This window comes from Aspergillus novofumigatus (assembly GCF_002847465.1).
Source record: "Aspergillus novofumigatus IBT 16806 chromosome Unknown P174scaffold_5, whole genome shotgun sequence".
Lineage (NCBI taxonomy): Eukaryota > Fungi > Ascomycota > Eurotiomycetes > Eurotiales > Aspergillaceae > Aspergillus > Aspergillus novofumigatus.
In genome coordinates this window covers 1310528-1334553 of record NW_020194278.1, presented here as the reverse complement: position 1 = coordinate 1334553, position 24026 = coordinate 1310528, and the positions used below count along the sequence as shown (strand labels likewise).

General features: G+C 50.4%; 7 protein-coding genes across 7 annotated transcripts; 5 read left to right on the top strand and 2 right to left on the bottom strand.

The window, feature by feature from the left end:
• The first annotated feature begins 741 nt into the window (after positions 1-741).
• On the top strand, positions 742-6080 carry P174DRAFT_211362 (aminophospholipid-translocating P4-type ATPase DNF3). Its single transcript, XM_024821345.1, has 2 exons — positions 742-3000; positions 3061-6080. The coding sequence occupies exons 1-2, from the start codon at positions 992-994 to the stop codon at positions 6035-6037; spliced, it is 4986 nt and encodes a 1661-aa protein (XP_024681347.1). The 5' UTR covers positions 742-991; the 3' UTR covers positions 6038-6080.
• A 5314-nt stretch (positions 6081-11394) lies between these two features.
• Positions 11395-13312, top strand: P174DRAFT_461274 (homeobox domain-containing protein; the record flags this gene model as incomplete). Its single annotated transcript, XM_024829980.1, has 4 exons — positions 11395-11729; positions 11786-11985; positions 12037-12805; positions 12868-13312. The coding sequence occupies 4 exons, from the start codon at positions 11395-11397 to the stop codon at positions 13310-13312; spliced, it is 1749 nt and encodes a 582-aa protein (XP_024681346.1).
• Positions 13313-14304: 992 nt separating this feature from the next.
• P174DRAFT_452045 (phosphatidylglycerophosphatase) lies at positions 14305-15063 on the bottom strand (the record flags this gene model as incomplete). Its single annotated transcript, XM_024829047.1, has 1 exon — positions 14305-15063. The coding sequence occupies one exon, from the start codon at positions 15061-15063 to the stop codon at positions 14305-14307; it is 759 nt and encodes a 252-aa protein (XP_024681345.1).
• Positions 15064-15431: 368 nt separating this feature from the next.
• P174DRAFT_391254 (putative small nuclear ribonucleoprotein SmD3) lies at positions 15432-16428 on the top strand. The gene is made up of 4 exons (XM_024823510.1): positions 15432-15611; positions 15673-15733; positions 15793-15922; positions 15986-16428. Exons 1-4 carry the CDS (start codon positions 15555-15557, stop codon positions 16086-16088), a joined length of 351 nt encoding a protein of 116 aa, XP_024681344.1. The 5' UTR covers positions 15432-15554; the 3' UTR covers positions 16089-16428.
• A 34-nt stretch (positions 16429-16462) lies between these two features.
• On the top strand, positions 16463-17926 carry P174DRAFT_513280 (adaptin-binding domain-containing protein). Its single transcript, XM_024831966.1, has 3 exons — positions 16463-17421; positions 17488-17793; positions 17840-17926. Exons 1-3 carry the CDS (start codon positions 16626-16628, stop codon positions 17917-17919), a joined length of 1182 nt encoding a protein of 393 aa, XP_024681343.1. The 5' UTR covers positions 16463-16625; the 3' UTR covers positions 17920-17926.
• A 141-nt stretch (positions 17927-18067) lies between these two features.
• Positions 18068-18909, bottom strand: P174DRAFT_461270 (protein tyrosine phosphatase-like domain-containing protein; the record flags this gene model as incomplete). The annotated part of the gene is made up of 4 exons (XM_024829979.1): positions 18068-18141; positions 18192-18331; positions 18378-18418; positions 18460-18909. 4 exons carry the CDS (start codon positions 18907-18909, stop codon positions 18068-18070), a joined length of 705 nt encoding a protein of 234 aa, XP_024681342.1.
• A 4205-nt stretch (positions 18910-23114) lies between these two features.
• On the top strand, positions 23115-23746 carry P174DRAFT_373526 (Hpt domain-containing protein; the record flags this gene model as incomplete). The annotated part of the gene is made up of 3 exons (XM_024822509.1): positions 23115-23159; positions 23219-23400; positions 23458-23746. The coding sequence occupies 3 exons, from the start codon at positions 23115-23117 to the stop codon at positions 23744-23746; spliced, it is 516 nt and encodes a 171-aa protein (XP_024681341.1).
• Between the last annotated feature and the right edge of the window lie 280 nt (positions 23747-24026).

Sequence of the window (24026 nt, the reverse complement as noted above, 5' to 3'; positions counted from 1 at the left end):
TCAGCCAACCTAAACCTCGAGGTTAATCCTAATTATTCTTAGGTCATTCTACCCATGTTCGTTGCGTGGCCAGCCAAGTTTATCTAGCCTAATATCCATCTACTTTGCAAATTGCCATCCGTAAATGAAGTAGTAGAGATGACCCACGCCCTCCAAGTCCTGGACTCTGGAGTTTCTCCGCAGAGTGAGCCAAGCCTGCAAGAAGACAGGAAATTCAACAAGTAAGGATCTAGATATCTAACATTATAGGCTTGTTGCTCATCTCTCCTTGTCTCGTCTTTGATCGTTACTCTAATCAATCTCTCAGTTTATTGTAGCATTCCGCGCTGCTTGCATATCCTCTAATTCTCGCCTCCCAGCAGCGAACCGTCAAGTCGGCCATCTTTCCGGATTCGGTTCTCCCCCGCCATTTTTCTTTGAGCCTGGAGTTTTGTTGCCAGTCTGTTGCAACAAACCGCCTCCTGGGACGCCGTCTGCGGAAAGCATCCATTGCTTTTTCTCTTCTTTCTCTCTGATCTCTATCTACACTACTGGTTTAGACGCCTTTTGTTTGTTTATACTTTTTTATCTTCTTTCTCTTGTACGGGTTTTGCAACAAGCTGGTTTCTTTTCTTTTCTTTCTTTTTTACTCCGATACCCGCCGTGTTGGTCTACAGTCTGTCTTCATTGACCAGTTGCAACACCCACTACAGTCGTTTCTGTTTGAAATAGGCGGTCTCTCGCTTTGTCGGCAGATTATCTGGTGATCGCAACCGCACAGTCTCACGAGTTCCGAAGTGTTGCCCCGGGTTGCAGCAAATGTGGTAATCCTGGTAGGACGCCGGGATCAAAGCATGTGCCAGCATCGTCGGTTTTGATTATATTCTTACGACAATACGCACATATCGCTCGATTCTGATACTCCAGTTGACGGATAAGAGAAGGTGGTAGATCGATGGATGGATATTGAGTCAACAAAACGAAAGAGATCGTTAGCGAGCGGCACCTTGCAATGTCGGGACACTATGCATCAAGAAATGAGACTCGGATTACGGAAGACACGATTCGAGAGGAGGATCAGGCATTGACCGAGCAAAATCCAACACACAGCTCCAATATTTCGGCAAGCCAATCTCCGAATAACGTGCCAGCACGAGAAAATGTCGCTCATCCTCGATCTTCCATGTCGCCGTCCCGAATATCGTCGGATCTCGGCCGAAGACCATCTCAGCAGCGAAATGTACGGTTTTCCACAGACCTCGAACGACCTATTGTGGAGGAATCCAGGAATGCTCGGCCTGGCTCCAGGGGCCTGACAATCGATACGAGTATCACGAACACTGCTGTCTCCCCAGTGCGCTCACCTGTCGCATCACCAGAGCGCGGGCCGACTTCACCGCTATCCCCCAATAGCGCTCTTTCCCCAACGTCTCCGCAAAGTCCAGATGTCGGTCGCTCACGATCCCGTAATCGCGGATATTCACTTCGGCGTACCATTTTCGCAAAGAACATCCAGACGCAAGATGTAACATCACCGGGGGCTATTGAATTGGGCCCAGCGGTTGACTCGCAGCAGCTGCCGGAGACATCGACATCGAATGATCAGCCACAGGCGACAGGAGACGAGAAGCACTCGGAAGTCGTGCGTTCAACACTCACGTCGGAATCTTCACCCAAAGATGACGGCTCAACAACATACTACTCTGATCCCAAGGACGGCAGGCACCTTTCTATGAGTGTTTCGTATGAGAGATGGTTGAAGCGGAGAGCTACTTGTACTATGTTCATGGTGCGACTAGAGAACGCGATTGAAACTGTGCGCAAGGCCATCCTTCGAATCAAGGACATTCCTCCCACCAAAGACGGCCGTCATATTGATCTCGATGTGACTCGCACCGAGGACTTGATTGACGAAAGGACTGGTAAGCCATACGTTGGAAATTGGATCCGATCCAGTCGTTATAGCTTCTGGAGTTTCTTTCCCAGGCAATTGTTCGCTCAGTTCACCAAGTTGGCCAACTTCTATTTCTTAGTCGTGGCTATTCTGCAGATGATTCCGGGTTTAAGTACCACAGGTACTTTTACTACGCTTATCCCTCTTTTGATTTTCGTTGGTATCTCAATGGGCAAAGAAGGGTTTGACGATTGGCGTCGTTATCGTTTGGACAAGGAGGAGAATAATCGGCTTGCATCTGTTCTGCGTCCTGGTGCCAGTCTTACCGCTGCTGCGACTACTGCTGCCAGCGACAGCGTTTCTGTTTCAAGCGATGCGCACAATTGGGCCCTCGTCAAGTGGCAGGACATCAAAGTTGGAGATGTGATTAAACTCGAGCGCGACCAGCCTGTCCCAGCTGACATTGTCTTACTCCATGCAAATGGGCCCAACGGTGTAGCTTACATTGAGACTATGGCCCTAGATGGCGAGACCAACCTCAAGAGCAAGCAGCCTTGCCAGCCAGTGGCTAAAGTGTGCGGGACGGTTGAAGACATCTGCAGCAACTCCATTCACTTTGCCGTGGAGGACCCGAACATCGATCTATACAAATTTGATGGCAATGTGATTGTGAACGCCGAGAAGTTGCCCCTGACGAATACTGAAGTGGTTTACCGCGGCAGTATTCTTCGAAATACCGAACGTGCCCTTGGTATGGTCATCTACACTGGCGAAGAGTGCAAGATCCGAATGAACGCCAACAAGAACCCGCGGATCAAGTCGCCTTCCCTGCAGGCAAAGGTCAATCGAGTCGTCATGCTGATTGTTTGCCTCGTCGTTATCCTGGCGGTTGCTTGTACCGTTGCGTACAAATATTGGTCACAGGATGTTGAGCGCCGCGCTTGGTATCTCGAAGAGGCTAATGTTGACTACGGCCCTATTTTTACTTCGTTCCTTATCATGTTCAATACCATGATTCCGATCTCGCTTTATGTGAGTATGGAGATCGTCAAAGTTGTTCAGATGTTCTTGTTGAACGACATCGACATGTATGATGAGGAAACCGACACACCCCTCGAAGCGCGAACATCCACGATCAACGAGGAGCTGGGACAGGTCAGCTATGTTTTTTCTGACAAGACCGGTACATTAACGAACAACTCGATGCGCTTCCGTATGATGAGCGTCGCGGGGACTGCCTGGTTTCATGACTTTGATCTGCGTGAAGAAGCTGCGAGAGATGGTGATCGAAAGATGTTGATCCACAAGAAACGGAGTGTCAAAGGCAAGAAGGCTATGGCTCGTAAGTCCCACGCTTCAGATACTCGAGAAGCGTTAAGACCCTCCAATGTGTCGAACGCTCTGGAGGTGTCTGGTTCGATGTCCATGGGCCCTCGAAAGATTGCAAAATCCATGGCCGATCGCCGTACCACCGATATGTTGAGATACATCCAACTTAAGCCCTACACCGTGTTCGCGCGGAAAGCCAAGCTGTTCCTACTGGCAATAGCGTTGTGCCACACATGCATACCGGAGAAGGACGAGTCTGGAAACGTTTCTTTCCAGGCAGCATCCCCTGATGAACTAGCTCTGGTGATGGCTGCGCAGGACCTTGGCTATCTCGTCGTTGATCGACAACCAAACACCCTGACTATTCGGACTTACCCCAATGGTCCAGAAGAAGAGCACCAAGATGAGGTCTATGAAATCTTGGACGTCGTCGAGTTCACAAGCACTCGGAAACGCATGTCTGTTGTGGTGCGAATGCCGGACCAACGCATCTGTCTTTTCTGCAAGGGTGCTGATAGCACGTTGATGCGGTTGCTCAAACGTTCCTCTCTTGCTCATGAAAAAGCAGTCGAGATTGAGCGGCGTGCCAGCAAGCGCAGAGCAGCCGAGGCAAATCAGGTAATGAGACGAAATAGTGAGCACCAGAGTCGGAAGGATAGTGGAGTCAGATCCAGCTTCAGCCGGCCAAGCTTCAGTCGTCCCAGCTTCGGTCGACCTAGCATGACGAAGAACAGACGCTCCAGTGTTTCCGGGCAGAACGTCTCTGTGTTGAGAGAAAGCATTGATATCTGGCTTCGTGATCGTGAGACTGATGGCGGTCTTTTGACACGGGAATTTGATGATGAGTACTACAGCCCGCGTCCGTCTGCTCAGCTTGGCAGGCAGTCCACATCTTTCTCGGACTCGGGAAGCTCTGTCAACGAGGAGGACCAAGATGATCTGGTCGAGGAGGCTCTGGTCGTAAACGAATCGGCAGTCTTTGAGAGGTGCTTTCAGCATCTGAATGACTTTGCTACGGAGGGCTTACGGACGCTCATGTATGGCCATCGTTTCCTCGACGATTCCACGTATCACGAGTGGAAGGCGGCCTATCACGAGGCTAGCACCAGTCTCATTGACCGTCAGGAAAAAATCGAGAAGGTTGGTGCTCAGATCGAAGAACAGCTCGAACTGACTGGCGCTACGGCGATTGAGGACAAATTACAAAAGGGCGTACCCGAGGCCATTGACAAATTGAGACGCGCCAATATCAAGCTGTGGATGCTCACTGGCGACAAACGTGAAACTGCCATCAACGTCGGCCACTCTTGCCGTCTGGTTAAAGACTACTCTACTCTTGTCATCCTCGACCATGAAACTGGAGATGTTGAACGCTCAATCTTGAAGATGACTGCAGATATTAGTCGAGGATCCGTGGCTCACTCTGTCGTCGTTGTTGATGGACAGACTCTGTCGATCATCGAGTCCGACGAGACTCTCCGGGCTCAGTTCTTCAAGCTGGCCATCTTGGTTGATTCTGTCATCTGCTGCCGTGCAAGTCCAAAACAAAAGGCATTCCTCGTCAAGTCGATCCGGCTTCAAGTCAAGGATTCTGTGACTCTTGCGATTGGTGATGGCGCCAACGATATTGCCATGATCCAGGAGGCCCATGTTGGAATTGGAATCACTGGCAAGGAAGGCTTGCAAGCAGCTCGGATTTCCGATTACTCGATCGCCCAGTTCAGATTCTTGCTGAAGCTACTACTCGTTCACGGGCGGTGGAATTACATCCGAGCCTGCAAATACACGCTTGGTACGTTCTGGAAGGAAATGCTGTTTTACTTGACCCAGGCACTGTATCAGCATTGGAACGGCTACACCGGGACCAGCTTGTACGAGCCATGGAGTTTGAGTATGTTTAATACTCTGTTCACATCGCTCGCTGTCATCTTCCTTGGTATATTCACCAAAGACTTGTCTGCGTCCACGCTGTTGGCTGTCCCAGAGTTATACACCAAAGGTCAGCGGCATGGCGGGTTCAACATCAAACTTTACCTTGGATGGACGTTCATGGCTACCTGTGAAGCTATGATTGTGTTCTTCGTCATGTACGGACTTTTTGGAAACATCCTCTTCACAAATACCGGAAGCGACATCTTCTCGGCTGGGCTCATCACATACTCGGCTTGCGTCATCATCATCAACACAAAGCTACAGGCCTTGGAGGTGCATAACAAGACCTATCTTTCTTTGATCGTCATTGTGATTTCAGTTGGAGGATGGTTCTTGTGGAACCTGATTCTCTCCCGCCGGTACCAGATCAAATCTGGTAATGGCATTTATCACGTGCCGGGCAACTTCATCTTGCATTCCGGCCGCGACCTGGCTTTCTGGGCGGTTCTCTTCGTTACGGTTGTTGCTGTTGTTATCTTTGAGGTGTCTGTCAGCGCGATCAGAGCGAACCTCTTCCCCACAGACGTCGACATCTTCCAGGAGTACGAGCAGGACTTGGAAATCCGGAAGAGATTCGAAGAGGCCGCCGCATCCGAGTTACAGCAAGGCTGGGATCGTGGCAAGAAGAAGTCGAGCTTCGAGCTGGCTCGAGAAGCGGCGGAGATGGAGGCGCGTGAGAAACAGGTCCAAGAGCTCCTGGCGCGGCCCAGAGTCATGACCAAGACAGGCTCTGGCCAGATTGAAATGCAAGAAATCGATCTGAGCGAGTTGAACGGCTCCAGCAGGGATGACTCTGGACACGCGACGGAGGATGAAGGAACGAGCACGCCACGCCGATCGGTGGAGATTCACGAGTTGTTTTCCAAAGGGTTTGGAACCATTCGAAAGGGCCAGCTGAAATGATTGCTTTTGCTTCTTTCTTTTTCTTTTTCTCTTGTCATTAACAGAGCATCATGGCGTTGGCACCGTATACCCCCGGGATGCTCAGTCTATCGTTTTGTTGGTTTACTGTTATATACCATCTGCACTGTTGTACATGAGCCTGAGATCAGTATATTCATACCCACTGTATTAACCGTGTGTCTCGATAGAATACGACGTCTACTGTGTCTTTCTCCATGGAATATTTGACAGAAGCTGTATGGAGCCTGCCAGAATATTATGTAGACTACAAATGGGGTGGTATGTATCCCCTGCGGACTGGCCAATAACCCCCTCTGTTGCCGTTCCTCCCGTTTCACCCTCCCGCACCAGATACAACACCAAACACCCGCCGCAAGAAGCGCTACACCAATGATCGGAACGCCTATCATGATAAACCGCAAGATAGGCTCCCAGCCGGGCATATCCGACCCCTCATAGCCCCTGTCGTACCTCCCCGGTGGGATGGTCTCCCCCGGCACCCATGTCGGGATGATCATTGAATTCGTTAGTAACGGCAGCGATGGTTACATGATCGCCGTGTCAGATCCTGCCCAGGAGATTGCCCATGCCTGGTGGACCTGGACTCCATCTGTAAATAGGATTTGCGCGCCCTTGCCGTGGGAGAGTGTGCCTGTGATTGTTGTCTCGCCGGGAGTGAGTGTACGGTAGCAGGATGCTTTGATGTTGAAAAGGTCCGGTCAGGTTTCTTGAGAGGGAGAAGCCGCTGTACAGTGTCAGTTCTGGTTGTCTCTTTTTGTGGGGAAGGGGAGGGCTGGTCTAAATCATGAATCAAGGAATAGGCAGGTCACACCAGGAGCAGCAGTACGCTGTCGATCGCCTATAGTCAAATCGATCTGTGGCCATTTGATGGTATGTCCATTCGCTAGGACATACAGCTGGGCTGAGTGAGAAGCGGGCCGTGCTGTTGCTGTCCCATCCTGGGGGGTTGGCAAGACGGAAATCGCTCGTCGGCGCGGTCTGAAACTAGGATTGTGGTGAGTCTGAGGGTAGAGTTGATTCTTGTTGCGCTGCTTGTTATATCCCAGATAGAGGTGCATTCGGGGTTCTGTACGAAGGGCGTTGTGAGGGCTGGGAGGGAGGCTGTGCTTGCGGCGGTTGTAGTTGTACTTGAGAAGCTTGTCTCGCTGGCTATCATGTTCGCACCGCTGGCGCTCGCCATAGAGGCTAGGGCTACGGCTAGGAATCTGATATACATGAATACGCACATGGAATAACTTAGGGCCTGGGGGTGGGTGATGGGAGGGGATTACTTTCTTTAAGATCCATGTCGTCTACAAGGCTAATCAGAATATCAGACCATGTTATGACTTATGTATGGAGGTTAATTTAAGATAGATGGCCCGAGTCATCTGGGGTTGAAGACCCACGATTCATCGACAGAGGTAACTGGTCAAGTTTCACTTCGTGGTTATTTAGCGATGGTGCTATGTACTGAACAGCACGTACCTCATCTTGGCAATATAACAACAGCTTACGCTGCCATATCGCTTGCATATTATTTGAAGGCATATCTCGCTGTAAAAGACTTACGGTTATCCTTGTGCTGCCTCGACAATCACAGCCTTGACATCTACGATTAGCTCAAGCGGGAGCATGTGACTTCTCCGAGCTGGTCGATGCGAACTTCGAGAAGCGAAAGGCATCCTTCACGGACAGAATAATGACAAGGGTTGTATCACCTTCTTCATCGATGGAAATTTGGGCCATAGTCTTGAGCGCATGGACGACGATGTACAGTACACCATGTATGGCCTTCTGGGACTACTGGTCAGAGAAAGGAGACACGATCTCTGCCTGCAACTTCGTCGTCGGAGTGGGATGCCGGTATGAGAGAAATCAGTTCTTCATGAGTCAGTGAGCTTGTGTCCGCTGCATGTTGACAGCACAATATTATGGTATCCATGGTATCGCGCATCTGCCGACAAGCCCGGCCTTGTACACGGACCAGTTCAACTGGCTTACACCTTGAGCATTGTCCTCAGTTTATACTGATCAGTGAGAATTGTGGCATCAGCAAGCGCCGATCACCGTTTCTACTACCCCATCGTCGGCCCGCATAGCCAACTTAAACAGGTTGACGGGCATGAGGAAGCCTTGGACGACATCATCTCTGCCAATGGAACTGTCCTCGAGAACCCACCGCCTAGCTTGCATCTTGGACGAGTCGAGATTCTAGAGAACAGAACTGTTTTCAATAACGGCACGGTTCTCGAGAAAGAGTATCCCTGACCCAGGCTCTAATTTCGCCTTGGGGGTAAGCTTGAGAACCGGAAGTTCATTGTTCAATGATGCTTCTTAGGCTGCGGATGCATGACATGACTAAGGCAAGAGATGCGAAACTTGCTGTTGCTCTGTTGCTCTGCACATAAGCTCGGATTGAGTATCGACACAATCAATCGACCCACCTTTTTGAGCTCACACTCGAATAAACCTCACTGTCTTTACATCTGAGCAGGCTTCAACTGCCTGTTCAGGGTGGTTCTGGTTCCTTGATTTCACTGTGGCGGTAGGATGGGATGCTGTGGTTGGTCCCTGTCCCAGGGTGGTCTAGCGGCTGGGGTCGACATACTGTGATGCACTAGGGATGGGTTGGGCCAATCAGAATGTCAGCTATCGGACAGAGGGCGCACGGATCATCGATAGAGGGACCATGAGGTGGTGCGAGTCTGGTACCTTACGTACTACCTCACTGAAGAAGATGTTTGAGTCTGTCACTTGATGTTTCTCGTCTCCTTGCTGCTCGCATCAGTTGTAGGATCCTGAGACGCTGCACGGAATAGTTTCAGGTGTACCAGCTTTGTGTACCTCAAGCTATCCCTATGGACGGCGTCAGCTAAGCGACAGTGAACCACCGTAACCACGAGACATCACCGGATAGGCTGCAACCCCACCGCAGAACACCCAATAGAAAAAGTTTGGTACCTTACTATTTGGCGCTGTCACTAAAATTATGACCAATGAGCATTGTGGCTGCGTGCTGGCTGGGTCAGGGAGGGCGGGTACCTGGATCGAATTATCGGAAACGTGTGAATTGGTTTCAAGAATGTAGTCCCTTCCCGGCAAGGACGGACTTACTAAGTTTCTGGTCCGCGAATTGTATGCCTGACTCCAAATCCTGTCATCTTTAGGTTCGGGGTACTATCAATAGTAATTGAGAAACAAGGTTGGGTTCAAAGACAGGATTTTTTTGTCCTGGAACTTTGTCCAGTGGCAAGACAAACCTGAAACCAGATACTTCGTATGTGGGCTATTGGTTGCATTGGAAACTGGCAAACTGTAACAACCAGAACGGCAGCAGTCTTCCGATCTTAATGTTTAGAATTAGGACCTTGCTTAGCACTGTTGGTGTCTTGGAGGACGGCAATACTCGAGTGGGTGCTCCACTGATCGAATTCTTGTGGAATAGTTCTGTCGTCGTCGGGATCTGACTTCTTTTTTTTTTTTTTTTTCTTATTTCGTTTTCTTTCCCTTTTCTGCACCCAGTACCTCTATACGGACTAGAGTACGGAGTAATCGGTGCTACGTGTACATAATTATTGACGAGGATACCGCGAACTCCGAGTGTCCCCTGTTTCCGACGATGTCGTGCTTCTACGCACCAGATGAAGGAATTGGCCCGACCCGGTGTGGTACAGACTACAATGCACCACGTTGGGCGCTGGATTTGACTTGAACGTATTTCATCGTACTCCTTGGATTATCGACCTCCAGAGTTGTGATACTGATAACAACAAGACGGAGTCCAAGAATAGTCACTGTCTACCATTCGTATGTGAATGCAGGCTAGTTTCTCTAGTCGGAGTTACTATCGATACGGTGTACTATTATCAGAACTTCGGACGTAGCTGGCATAGTAGGACTAGTAGAGACTACCTTCGTACTAGGGCGATAGATACGGAGCCACCCCTCTACTTATGCGTCATAAAAAGCATTGGGCAGCAGATGCAGTTCCCGATGCAGGGGCCAAAACACATTCAAGATGGTGACTGGTTATTTGTTGCAACCCCCCCTACTCGAAGCGACCGCCATCCCGACATTTATCCTTTTCTTCCTGTGGTACGGTACGGGAAAGGCCAGAGCTCCAGGCCTAACATATGCAGCAACGGGTCATGAATCGAAGAATCGGAACGAGATCATAATAATAGCCGATACATCAGATCGCTGGTAGGAAAGGGATATCCCTGTGGACATTAAACATCAGTAACAGCAGACGATCGGAATCCAGCCTGCGATCTGCCAGCCGTCAATACTGAGGTACGAATGGGATGATGGGAATCCTTCGGTATGAACTGAGCCTCGGACTCCCGGCGTCTAGAAAGTAGAAAAAGGAAGGAGGAAAAGAAAATACATGACGGTTACCGTCACACTCTGGATGTACCTGCATGGAGAGAACAAAAGAACCTCCACTTACACTTAACCGTTCAGCAACTCCGTACCTGGTCTGTATCTGTAATAAAAGTCAGGAACAGGCGTGCCAGCCATCCCCACTAGGCCCCTTTAGGCAATTCACATCTCCTGACTGCGGTCGGTCAACCTCAGGCACACAAACTTTGTCCTTTGTCTAGACTCTCTCTTCCTCTGGGGCTCTCTCAGTCTCACTCACTCCACCCGTTTGTTTCCCTCGTCTCTCACTCGTTCTTCTTCCTCTCCTCTCTCCTTCTTCCTTCCCCAGTCATCTGTCAGCCTTCCTTTTTCCTTTCCCTCCCCTCTCTCTTTTCTTTACTCTTCACTCTTTTGTTTCTTCCATTCTTTCACTCTGTTGAGTCCACTCTTTTCACTTCCAACCTCTTTTATTGACTTTCCTGGTCGTTCGTTACACTCCTTTACGACGGCCTTGGAATCCGCTCTCTTCGTCCACATCCTCGGATTGTCATCTCCCTACGCTCCTTTATCGTGCTGACAATTCCATCGAAGATATCCGCCCTGTCGCGAAGATTTCAGGATTCCTTTGATCAATATAAGCTGCTAGTCCAGCTCTCCTTTTTTGACAGCCCCCATTTCTCGCCGTCCAGCTTGACGCTTCTGCGACGCGATCGACCGTACCATCCATCTAGGCTTCTGGTCTTGGAAACAATTCGGCCTTGATTCCCGATTACTCCCATACCGTTGCCTTTTCTTGAATCACCTTGAATCCTCTCGCGCTTGACGCTGCTTTGAGAGACTCGAAAGAAAACATCTTTGCCTCTCCATTTTTTTTTCTACCGTGTCGGCCGGATCGTCATATTTCTCCCTACCCTTCCCTTGAAGCAATTGGACAAATTGGTTATATCTCATTTCTCTCCAATCTATATACTTCGAGTTATACTCTGCAAACAATGTCTTCGACAGACACGTCTGACCCATCGACTATGTCGACATCCTCGACCGCAGCGAACACGACTTCGTCATCTTCGGCCGCTTCGACCCCTTCTCCCTCCAACTCCAGTGTTACCACGGCTCCTTCAACATCGGCATCGCGCCGGCCGCCCCGGAAGAGCACTCTGACCCAACAGCAGAAGAACAATAAGCGACAACGGGCAACCCAGGATCAGCTAGTCACTCTGGAACATGAGTTCAACAAGAACCCTACTCCCACGGCAGCCACGCGAGAGCGCATCGCTCAGGAGATCAACATGACCGAGCGTTCGGTTCAGATTTGGTTCCAGAACAGGTTGGTGGAAGATGGATCCGGCCTTTTCTGATTCTACGTACTAACCGCGACTACAGACGAGCCAAGATTAAGATGCTCGCGAAAAAGAGTATAGAAACCGGTGAAGGCTGTGATTCAATTCCCGAATCGATGAGACAGTATCTGGCGATGCAATTCGATCCTAGCAAAGCGGGTGCGAGAGACCCATTCGGGCGCACAGGTGCGTATGGAGCCAATGGTGCTTACCCGAACGAGTCCGCACCCTCAGGGAAAGTCGGTGAGTTCAACTAAATCATCTCGATTTGTGGCGATTGCTGATGTGGCCAAGTCATCCATCACTTCACCTGCCGTTCCCTGACCATCGGAAGCTGGCGGCGCATCGGGCAAAACGCAATGGACCTGGTTGTCTTCTACTCCCCCGAAAAAGCCTGCATGACATATTACATCAACAACGATTCTGCCGGATACAAAATCGAGTACCCCTTTTCCTACATCAAGAACATCACGCTCGAATCGGGTGATGCCAACGCCCAGTCCAACGGGGCTCCCACCAGGCCGGCTGGCCTCCTCGTGGAACTCAATCGTCCTCCGTTGTTCTACATGGATTCGTCTAACTCGGGTGGATTCTATCAATGCGGCGATTTTACGGAGGATCAGCAAGCGAGCCAGCTCCTGGTGCACCATTTGGGAGGTCATCCCAAGGTCCTTAGTGTCCAATTGGCCAAGTTGGTGTCGCTGGAGTCCTTCCAAAACCGTCTGGCGTACAGCAACCTTGCGATGGCACCGCCAATGTCGCCTCATTTCATCCAGCGCCCTGCCTCTCAACCAAACCAATTCGCGCCGGCATTCATGAACATGTATCAGGACCAGTCGACCCTGAACATTCCAGTCGCTCGCGGGCACAAGCGGCAAAGGAGTCGTTCCGTTCCGGTTGCTGTTGACTTCTCTGCCATGCAAATGTCTCACTTCCCGTCTTACAACATGTCCCAGACTCCGGCCCCATATCATAACGGGGACTCGGGTATCTTTGCGCCTGTCCCGCAATCGGCTCAACCGCTAGCCCTGAACCTGCGCATTGACACCTCCCCTTCGTATGGGTTCGATCCTCGGGTCATCCTATGTCTGCTACGACGACCGGCTCTCCTTCCGACTTTGCGAGCCCGTCCATCTTCGCTACCAGTGCGACCGGTGAGTCCACCCCAGTCGCTACGCACATGGGCCCTTCATTCAGCCTGCCTTTTGTGGCGCCTTCGGTGGATTCGTCCAGCATGGGACATGCAGCTCCTTCCTACTCGAATGTCAGCCATGCCGATCCTATGATCGCTGAACATTCGCCTCCCTTGTCGAACATGGCGCATACCCCGCAGGATATGTACACCCTGGGAACCGAGCAGCAGACCAATTTTGGAGACGATGGGATGGGTATGAATGAGATATTCGTCAAGCAGGGCATGGATTATTCTGTCCCCACCACCATGGGACTTGACGGTAACACATTCGACCTGCCCATGCAGACCTTGTCTGGCCAAACTTCGCCAGTCCTTGCAACCGACTATCAAAGCATGGAGGGTGTTGATCTCAACTCATTAGCTCCGGGATCATGAGCACCCTACCCCAGGTCGTTCTTTCATACCCTAACTGAAATGACTCGACTGTCGTCCTCTCCCACCTGCTAGTAACCCAAGCAACGAGGTGTCTATTCTTCTCAGGCCTCTATGAGTTTTACCAGGGTTGGCAATCTTCCCGATGCCCCTGGGACATTTGATGGGCTGTCAATATGACATTCCGGTAGGATGGCAGAAATGCTGTCTTCCTCAAACTGCAACTTGGCGTCTCTCGACCCTCGGTACAGGTGAACAAATGCTTATATCGTAACATTTCTCGATATCTGCTACCGATACTTTTCCCCCTTCTTTTTCATCTCTTCATTTTTCTCTTCTGTATTTATACCCTTCTATCTTGCGGCTGGTCCTGACGCCTTTTGACACATCGTGTCCTTGATGTTTTCCAACAATTTCTGTTGATTTTCTTCCCTACTATCCCTGTCCATTTTTACTTCTTGATTTCTTTTTTGACCATGGCCAGGGTCATTTAACGTGGTTATGCCAGGAAGTGAGCAAAATGGGCGATATCTGCTGGGAATTTTTACTTCATCGTTTTTGGTCTTCTCCGGGTCGGCGGGTCAGGAATTGTTTGCATTTTCTTTTTTTCTTTGTGATGGTGTGATTCTTTTGGGATTCTTGAGCTTGAGTCTCCTACTCACAATTGTTTCTTTGACTTTGATTCATCATTTTTCATCATTTCCGCATGTATGCGCTTGGTAGCTTGGCCGATACCTAGCCAGCTGTCACGCCAACCGCTGGAACCCTTTTCTTGAGAAATGTTGGGCAGGTGGCTGGTTGGTTGCCAGGAAGCGGCAGACAAGATCCTGCCTGTGTTTTAAGGTCAATCCACCTTAGGATCACAACCAAGAATGGCATGCATGTTGTGTACAGTGTCTGTTGACTTGGAGGCACGACGCCTCTCGAGTCTATCTACATATAGCTGGTATAAGCGGGTATCAAATGAATATAGTACAAGTGATGAGGGAGCTCCTCTACTGGCTCTCCCATCCCCTTGGCAGCGGCGCCTTCAATCCTCGAGATTCCCTCAGATATTTCTCGATCCAAATCTCCATTCTCTCGAGGATATTCATATTCGGCCTCCCCTTGTTCGGATCGACGCCTTCGTAGACCCCATCACGGCACCAGACGCTCCAAGAGCCCATCATGGCCGCCATCAACACATCCGTCCCCAACCGATCCCCGACAACCGCGATCTCATCCGCGCGCGTCACCACCCCGCGCTCCCGAAACCAGTCCACCACCTCCTTCCCACAAAACGGCTTCTTCTCGCTGCCCTCAGGCAATCGGAAGACAGGTATCCGCAGGGATGACAACCGCTCCTCGATCTCTCGCACCTCAGCGTCGAAGCGCGGATGGCTCCCTGCACGGTTGGAGACGATGAGTATCGAGTCTGGTGCTGTGGACTGGTTGAAGGGCGAGGTGGGCGATGTGCGCAGCGCGGAGAGCTTGTCTAGAATCTGGGGAGGGAAGGTGGTTGTCTTGGGTGGGCAGAGGGTGTTGTCTTTGTCGAGGACGAGGGCGCGGATGGTGGGTGATTTCGTTGCTACTGCTGGTTTTTTGCATGGGTTGGCGGCGCAGGGAGGTTGTCTGTGGAGATGCGGGCCGAGTTGTTCGGGGAGGTGGGTGAAGGTTGGGATTGTGAGGTGGGGGAGGAACTGCGAGGGGTTTCGGAGGAGGGTTTGTACTGCGTGGTTGAAGCCGCGGAGGTTGGTGTTTGGTGTGCTGGCCATTTTCCCTTTTTTTTGGTAGAGTTGAAGCTGGTTATGTTATACGGTGGATGAGCGAGTTGGAGGCAATTGAATGTTTTGGCCAAAAGCGGTGAGAGTAGAGAGCGAATGTGGCTGCAAGTTATCTGTTCATGATTGAGGAACGTATCGATGAAGATAGCCCATGTTATGTACGTGATGTTGTTTGATGAAGGTGAAGCTGAAGATGAAGATCTATGAGAGGTACGGAGAGAGTAACAGCAGAGCCGCACAACTAGGGAACTCTCCGCCTTGACTGGACCTCCGCTAGCTTCAACCCGCTCAACTCAGTCCATCCGGCGCCGCATTCTTTCTCTTCAACGGACTCGGATTTTGCTGTCTTACAGAACGGTCTCTCGAATCCTGGAATCAAAAATAAAAAGTCCCAATTTTGTGTCCCTTCCGCTCAATTCATTCTCGCGCCGACCGTCCAATTTTTTCGCGTGACTTTGCTCGAATCGATCCAATCCTTCAACATGGGTAAATTGACGAGCACCATCGGTATCCCCATCAAGCTCTTGAATGAAGCTCAGGTTCGCTTACTCTGACGCCTTACCAAGGATAATGGCCTCAAGCTAAATTTTGCAATCGCAGGGCCACGTCGTAACGTTGGAGATTACTTCGGGGGTGGTGTATCGAGGAAAGCTCTTGGAGGGTTCGTCTCGCGCGACGATCAGCCCGGTGGTTTCAAGATTATGCTGACTCTTTTGCCAGCTGAGGATAACATGAACGTTCAGCTCAAGGATATCACAGTCACCGCTCGTGATGGTCGCGTGTCGCACCTCGACCAGGTCTATATTCGCGGAAGCCACGTCAAGTTCTTCATTGTGCCGGATATGCTGAGGTATTTACACCGTCGGCCCTACTGGTCAACCGTCATATTGTGTTTACGTACTGACGTTTGCAGAAACGCACCCATGTTCCGTTCGCGCGGCCAGCGCGGTAGAGGTGTCGGTCTTGCTCGTGGTAAGGCGACGGTGCAGAGGGCTCGGGGACAACGGAGGGGTTGATCGTGTGGATTTTTTTCGTTGGCGTTTTCTTTCATGTGGTTTTCGTCATTCGTCGTTCCTAATGGTACCTTACTTATGTGGGATTGAAAAATGTGATTCCTTGAAGACCGGTTTCGGGGCGATACCCTGCGATAACAGATTTTCACATTTCCATTTCTGGGTTCTCTTACACAAGTGCAATTGTATGTCCAGCTGGAGGGAGGGTTGGACTCGTTGGAGCGCTGTGCAGCATGGCCTTGATTACCATTTGAACTGGACTGATCGTGGCGATTACCTGGCATTGCAACAAATAGAGCTTCTCAATACTGGCTAATGGTCTCAAATATGATTTGACTTCTCTCCAAACATGCCTGGTGTCCCTAGATCAATCCAACACCCCGAAATCTTCTCCGCCAAAAGTTCCCCGCAACAAACCACATTCTCCAATCCACATGGCAGCAGAGCAAGCAATACCAAGCACTTGAACAAGTCTACATAGACATAAGTCTCAGCAACAACCGTCCCATCCAGCGCACACCGACCCAACCCTCTACCGAAATGACCTCCGCACCCCACCCCAACTCCGCGAGCGCACCTCAAATCCGCAACCCACGCCGTCTCCTCATCCTCTCCCCAAGCTCCCACTCGACCTCGACCATCCCATCGCTCCTGCACTGCCTAACAGAAACCCCAGTCGCTGACCCCCCGGCCTCCTTCGCAGGGTACACCACCCACCCTCCCCTCCGCCTCACAAACAAGTACTACACCGCCGACATCCCGATATGGGTAGACGAGATCCCTCTCCAGACAGCGGTGGATGAACGCACACAAACAGAATCACAAACGCAAACACATACAGCGGGAGAAGGGAAAAGCGCACCCTCACCCGCGCAATGGGCAGTCGAGTTTTCAGGCGAAGACGCACGGGTTGTCCGCGACGCGATCGGGGCGCTGGTAATCTGTATCAAGAACCTAGAGGACACGAGCGCGAGTTTGCCTGCGGGTACGGGCACCACAGATGCAGGTACAGGTTCACCCGAGTCCCGAGACGACGTGAAAAGCCTCAAGGAGTTTCTTTCTGCGGTTGGGCGGGTCAAGGGTGTGATTGAGGAGGAGCGCGGGGAGGTCGGGGATGTCCCTGTGCTGCTGGTGTTGGTCGGAGGAGGGAAAGGACATAAAGATGGGCGAGTGCGCGGCGAGGACGACGATTTGGAGGAGTTGGATGGGGCGAGCGATGAGCCGTTTTCTGTTGGGTGGTGGGAGGATCAGCTGTTTGAGATGGGGATGGTGGGGGTGGAGGTGCTCGAGTGGGATCCGAAGGGGGAGGACGGGGAGGAGCGGAATGTCTACGGGGGTTTGTCTTCTTTTCCCCTTCCTCTGTGGATATTGTTGATGGAGTGTGAACTGATTGCTGTGGCAGAATACCAGGGAATGCGCCGCATCAGGGAGATCCTCGAGACGCATGACTGGGCCGAGCCATCTGAGGATGCGGATCCCGGTGGGTTTAGCGATGATGGTCTCGAGGAGCATCTTCTCGGACTGGATCGTGGGGAGAACGGATTCGATCTTGAAGTCAACGAGCTGGAACGCGAGATGCTAGGGTTGCGGATGGCGATTGAGCATGGGAGTGATGGCGGAGAGGATCAGGATGTGGATGAGGAAGACGACGACGGACTCAAGGTCGAGTCTTTGGAGGCTTTGATGATGCGGATGCAAGCTATCAGAGGTACGTCTATTCCAGGGAAAAGTACTTTCGAAAGCTAATAGAACAGATATGAGTTCCGAGTTACCGGAGAGTGAGCGCAAGAAATTTGCTGCCAAAGCTGTACGAGATATCATGAAAGAACTATAGATCCTTGTTACGATAATATAGAAATTCTAAGCTATAAAGAATATAGTATGGCCAAGTAGATGGCGTTCCATAACTGATTAAAATGGTAGATGTACATCATGACAGTCCGTCACATCCATGATCTTACAGCAGCCGTAAAGTCTGACACTTACTCGGCTCTTCCCTTCTTCTTCATAACCTTGCGCCTCTGTGCAATCATGTGCGTGTAGAGAATGTATGAGCCTGGAGAGAGTTAGCGACTGCTCGCGCATTGCCCAAGGAAACCAACATACCGGGCACATAGATGACAAGCACCACCACCAAGAACCACCAGTAAAGAGGGTTCCATTCTGCAGCGGGCTTGAGAGCCTGCCAAACCATGATGCACTCGCTGCTAATACCAATCGGATAGAGCACATAGAAGGTATTATACCTATCATCGTCAGCAAGCTCATATACACGAGACAGGGAAAAAATACCTCAACCAAGTCCACCAACTCGGGACACCACGGCCCCAAACCTGCAACGCAAAGAACCCATACCGAATACACTCGGTGACACCCCACGCCCCAGACATCCCAGGAACGCATAATCACCCACCTTGGCGCCAGGCCCATACGGCAATGACTCGTGGAAGTCTCCGCCGACGATGCCGCCGTGCCCGTCCCCGCGGTCGTGGAAGAGATACATCACGCCCCAGACCAGGAGGAGCCGGCTGGCGACCTGCATGGCGGTTGTCACGACGGGGGCGCGCACGATGCCCAGCAGACTGTGCAGGATCTCCAGGCCCGCGAGCGTCTGGGTCGTTGTGAGCAGCGGGAAGTAGATGTGGTGGAAGATGGCGGGGAGGTGGCCGGTGGGCGCGAGCGAGAGGACTAGCATTGCGCCGCGGACGACGCAGGTGGCCCAGAGACAGAAGCTGACGACATTGTAGGCGAGGAGGTAGACGCGAGTAAGGCCGGAGGCTGAGGCCTTGGGAGCCGATGAGGCTCTTGTGGTGGACTGGGACATTGTCGCGTACTCCTTTTTGCGTGTCAGTAGATGTGCTGTTTACTATGTTTACTAGGGCCGCCGGGGAAGTAAAACTGGTAAGATTCAAAAGGGGCAGATATTCAGCAGAGCTAAAACTCACGAATTATGATAATTTGACTTGTCAATTGGCTGGTGGACGTGACACCGGAGCTTGTGAAGGTGGTTATTTTTGTTGATTTGATGGGAAGATAGTTGGTGATTATGTAATCAACTCTGATCAGATCGATCCTCGGCTGTAGCAACCTAGATAGAACTCATCATATTGATGCACACTGTGTGCGATTTCTTCAATATATGATGTTCAACATCATCGACCTATCTTGACACAAAGCATGTCATGTTGCTCCTGAACAATGGCAGCAGATAATGAGGTCCCCTTAAGCAGAGACATGGATTGCTTAATGGAAAGTCTGATATTAGCGTAGAGGTTGCAGCCAGTGACCGTCTGAGCTCTGCGCGCCATAACAGTCGGTATTTACTCATTTAAGCCTAGATATCTTCATATGTTGAACCATATCAAAAGATACCAGTGTGGACACCGCTTTCATGTTGACGCTGAGAACAGACGAAGAATTTTTTTGACTTTTATCATCCGACAAAGTTTTCGGGCCATGCGGTCTGATGTCATATAAACAAAGCAGTGTAAGTGGTGAGGTGTATGAGTACCGAGTGTACGCCGAAATGATAACAGTTACTGATATGCTGTTTCTGCTTCTCGGATCAGATCCGCGATGATTTCGCTGTCTATCAATAATATTGTTGGCAGAGCTCTATGCATATGTCAGACGGTATTCGGATCAGTTGATCAGTTGATGTGGAGATGTTGAGACACATAACAGCAGTATGCTAAGGTAGTCACGCCGATCAGCGTGTCCACACTGTCGTCAATAGTCGTAGAATGTCCTACTCCGTACACCGAGTATCTAGATAATACTAAATGCCCGAGGCAGTAGGTAGGAAGAGTCATCCGTCTTCCACTCCCGGCTGACCCATTCTCCACTTACTTGAGATTTCCAGTGTCTCTGATAGTCAACCCATCCCTATTTCCATTATCATTCATATCTTCATAATAATAGTGAATAGATATATGCTGTTGCTGTAGGATAAGCCATTTGGCCCCTCTTCATACTTCCAGCCGAGAGGGCCCGAGCTTCAGTAAGAACCGACGTCATAGGGGAGCCAAAGTTCCCGAATTGGCCGTTTGTCTTCTCCAAAGTTCGGATCAGATCCACTGTGATGTCATTTTTTTCTGCTTTCCCAAATATGATTGGCTGGAAATCACAGCCATGCTCGAACTGACCAACAGCGGTCAAGTTCATCACCCTCGAATGTCGAAAATGGCTGAAGCCACAATGGAGAGAGAAAATGTCAGGTTCCTTGTCGCGCTCGACTTGGGAGGAGATATAAAGCCACATAATGCCTCTCGACTAAACTGGCGAAGGAAAGCAGAGAGATGGTGCGAGAGTGCTAGGTAACTCAATCAGGAGCCTCAAGTGCCTCATCTTTGTCTGGAGTCGATGCGAAGCCCACCAAGGCTGTAAAATGGCACCGACACTGGTCGCTTCACTCGCTTGGGTATCCCACTTGGACGGGTTATCCGTTTCTGTTTTAGTCTGTCAAACCCCGCTGGCTTCCCTTTGGCAAGAACACAGGTAGGGTGAGCACCAAGAAATTGCAGGGCGAATTGGCGAGTCCTTGTCGTTCTTTGGGCTTCTTCTTACTCTGGATGTTTGCTTGTCCGGTACGTACTTTCCAGACGTCCACTATATCTGGGACGGTTCCTGAGGGCCCAGAACAGCCCATGGCCTGAGATGGTGTCGGTTGTGATGTCAGACTGCCGAGAAAGACGGATTCCGTTGGATGCGAACTCATTCGGAAAGGGCTCACTCGTCACTGAACTAACGGATCGTCAGAAAGTAGCATGTTGATGTCTGAGATACTATGACAGCCTGGCCAGGGTCGGGGGAACGAGGACTTGGGAGGAATTTGACGATGATGTCGCAGTGGATCGAACCTCCCCCTGCCAGTGAACCTAACACGACCCTAGCGCCAATGAGAGGCTGACTAGCTGACACCCTACGTCAGTCTGTAGTGCGATGATTTCAACGTGCATCTCCAGTGAGAAAGTGGGGATGAAATTGAAATCTGAGAGACGACTTCGGATGAAAATTTATCTTTAGATTCTTAAAAGGCTATTGATGAGGCTACCCAGGGATTCAACTGCTGGTGGAGATTGCATACTCACGAGGTCATAAAATGACGCCAGATGAAGCTAAGTAGATTCTCGAGTCCTCGTCTTCAACCATGATGCGTGACGATGGATGGAGGGATACGGAGCATGAGAGGAATTGACTATTCCTTTTGTCTCTTGACGCTGTCGGTTGACCCCATTTATTAGCCTTTTTGGATTATCCTCCCGACAGTAGGTATTATTTTTATTATTATCGAAATAGCTTCGTTTTTATTATTCCTCTACCAGAATGCAACTGCTCGAGTCTTGAGGGTATTCACAGCTAAAGAAGTTCCTCCTTCCTATGTTTCGGACATTCCGGTAAGTTTTCTGAAATCGTCCCTGTCAATAGCTCATTACCAAGACACGAGCCTCTCTGGCTGCAACTGTCAATCGAACATAGTTATCGCTGATCCCAAGGGCCCAGTCTATCTCGTCTTGTCCCCGCCGCTCACCAAAAAGAAAAAAAATAGCCCGCCCACATTTTTACCCCTCCACACAACTCTCTTGTAGTCTCCTCTTTGAGTCTTGACCTCTCCGAGCGCGCCAAACAGAAGGGATTAAACGGAAGGGAAAAGGGAGAAAAAGGAATTATCAAAAATATCACGGATAGTTTGTTGAAGGTAAAAGAAACACAGTCACGCTTTCCCCTTGTCCAGTCAAACAATCAGCCACATTCCACTTTGGCTGTTTGCGCTCTTGCTTTTCCTTGCGCTCTGATTCCTCACTTTATCCTTATTTGGGTTTCTTTTTCCTTTTGCGCACTGTCGAATCTCTAATCTGCAATACTTTTTTCTCGGCTTCTGCTACGGTGACTGACTCCTCAGTGGGTGGTTTGGTAGCAAATCATATACTCTCTAGATTGCAGACAGATCTCTTTGACCATCACTGTCTGTCATCAGCATCAACAGCATCACCATCATCTACTACCGTCTACTACTACAACAATAATAATAGCAATACAAGGTGGGATTCCCCAATACTTACGACCCCTCCTCTTCCTCGTCCTCCCATCCTCTGCGCCTCCCCTGTCCTATCATCAATCAGTTTTCTCAGTCCAGACAGCTGTACTGCTTTTCTTTCGTTTCCTTTGTCAGCTACTATGATCTATCCCTCTCAACCATGTGGACCCCTTCCCCTTTAAGCTCCGTCTAGGTTGTCTGTGTGGTTCGGTTTCGGGTCATCCCTCGTCCCCTCCTGCTGCTGTGCTGCTCCTCGTCATGTCCCAAAATGCCTGTTAATCTAATACTTCCGCCCCATACATCCCTCCCTTTCTGTCGGTCTCCCCCAAGCCTCTTCTATCCGCATTAATACCGGATGTTCCTCCTGTGACTCCTTAAACCAACCTCCGATCCCTGAGACCACCGCCTGTCGTGGCGGCCTGTTAAGCTACTTTTGTCCCTGAAGCCTTTGTGCTCGATTGGTTCCACCTTGGAAAGAACCCCGCTACATCCTGTGGCCTCTGCAACCAACAGGAAGGAAACGTACCGGAGGTGATTCTCCCTGATTCCCTACCCCTCGTCCATCAGCCCCCATCATGTTAAGCCTCCTGACAACCCTCCCCTGTTGTTTGTATATCTCTTCCCTCCCGGCTGTCTGGACTGTCATAGCCCTCCGATCCAGTAACCCTTCTCACTGCGTAGGGCGGCTACCCGTGGCGGTCGAGTCTCAAGCGCTGAGCGCCTGTCGCTTGAAATTGCCGTAATCTCGCCCTGGAACTCGAGACGCATGAAACAACTGACTTGGCGCTTGAACTAACCGTTTTGCACCGTGTAGATCGAATCTGTATCCAAGATCGTTGGCCACGGTTTGCTTTTCCAGCTTTGAAGAGCCACATACGCCACGAAGAGGAGAAAGGTACAGCAAAGCGTCAACCTTATCGAGTCTTTCTTGATCCATCTTTCGCTCACTTGCTGGAGAAACAGCGCTAAGCATCACATACATACTCATAAACATGGCTCCTACAACCACTACCAAGACCAAGGCCGTTGAGGAATCTGTACGTTGCTGCCACTGACCATCGTAACTGCTGTTGAGTGGACACTGACATCTCGACAGTCCCAGCCCAAGGAGACTGCTCCTCCCAAGAAGCTCTCAGAGATGAGCGATGTCATCGACAAGGACACTTTCGACCAGATCTTGGAGATGGACGACGATGAAGACATGGATTTCAGCAAGGGCATCGTGTATGGATTCTTCGATCAAGCCGAAGCCACGTTCGACAAGATGGACAAGGCTTTGTAAGTGCTCGTTGCTCCATGTTGACCCTCCAGTTGGACTGACATTCAACATCACAGAGAGGACAAGAACCTAGATGAGCTTTCTTCGCTTGGACATTTCCTAAAAGGATCGTCAGCGACTCTGGGGTTGAAGAAGGTCAAAGATCACTGCGAAAAGATCCAGCATTACGGTGCTGGTAAAGATGAGACCGGCACTGTCGACGAACCTGATGAGGAGAAATCGCTGAAGCACATCCAGGAAACCCTGGCTGAAGTCAAGAAGGACTATAAAGAAGTAGCGCAGTTCCTCCGCAGCTATTACGGCGAGACAAAGTCTCCCGAGGTCACCTCGCCCTCCTCTAAGTAGTGATTGACCAAGGGGAAGAGCTTGCACATAGAGAGCAGCGGCGGAACGAGCATGGGAAGGATGTGCTTCTGAATATACCACACGACAGGTTGAGATCCTACGCACATATACACACAATCACTCTTCACTTCAGTCCACATACCCACGAACAATCCCAGTCTCAAGAAGAATGAAGAGCAAAAGCAACAGATAATTTCCACGACTACCTTTCAGTATCAATCTTTGGATTACTTAAATGATGTTCAGCGCTTAGCAAATGGGGTTTTGTATGAACCATCAT

Bases quoted from the DNA above. Each gene is read 5' to 3' on its own strand.
- P174DRAFT_211362 (XM_024821345.1), top strand. From the start codon at position 992: ATGTCGGGACACTATGCATCAAGAAATGAGACTCGGATTACGGAAGAC. The intron at 3,001-3,060 runs ATCCACGATCAA...CAAGACCGGTAC, and splicing joins ACACCCCTCGAAGCGCGAAC to ATTAACGAACAACTCGATGC.
- P174DRAFT_391254 (XM_024823510.1), top strand. From the start codon at position 15,555: ATGGGTAAATTGACGAGCACCATCGGTATCCCCATCAAGCTCTTGAAT. The intron at 15,734-15,792 runs GTTCGTCTCGCG...CTCTTTTGCCAG, and splicing joins TCGAGGAAAGCTCTTGGAGG to CTGAGGATAACATGAACGTT. The intron at 15,923-15,985 runs GTATTTACACCG...TGACGTTTGCAG, and splicing joins ATTGTGCCGGATATGCTGAG to AAACGCACCCATGTTCCGTT.
- P174DRAFT_513280 (XM_024831966.1), top strand. From the start codon at position 16,626: ATGACCTCCGCACCCCACCCCAACTCCGCGAGCGCACCTCAAATCCGC. The intron at 17,422-17,487 runs GTTTGTCTTCTT...TTGCTGTGGCAG, and splicing joins GGAGCGGAATGTCTACGGGG to AATACCAGGGAATGCGCCGC. The intron at 17,794-17,839 runs GTACGTCTATTC...CTAATAGAACAG, and splicing joins GCGGATGCAAGCTATCAGAG to ATATGAGTTCCGAGTTACCG.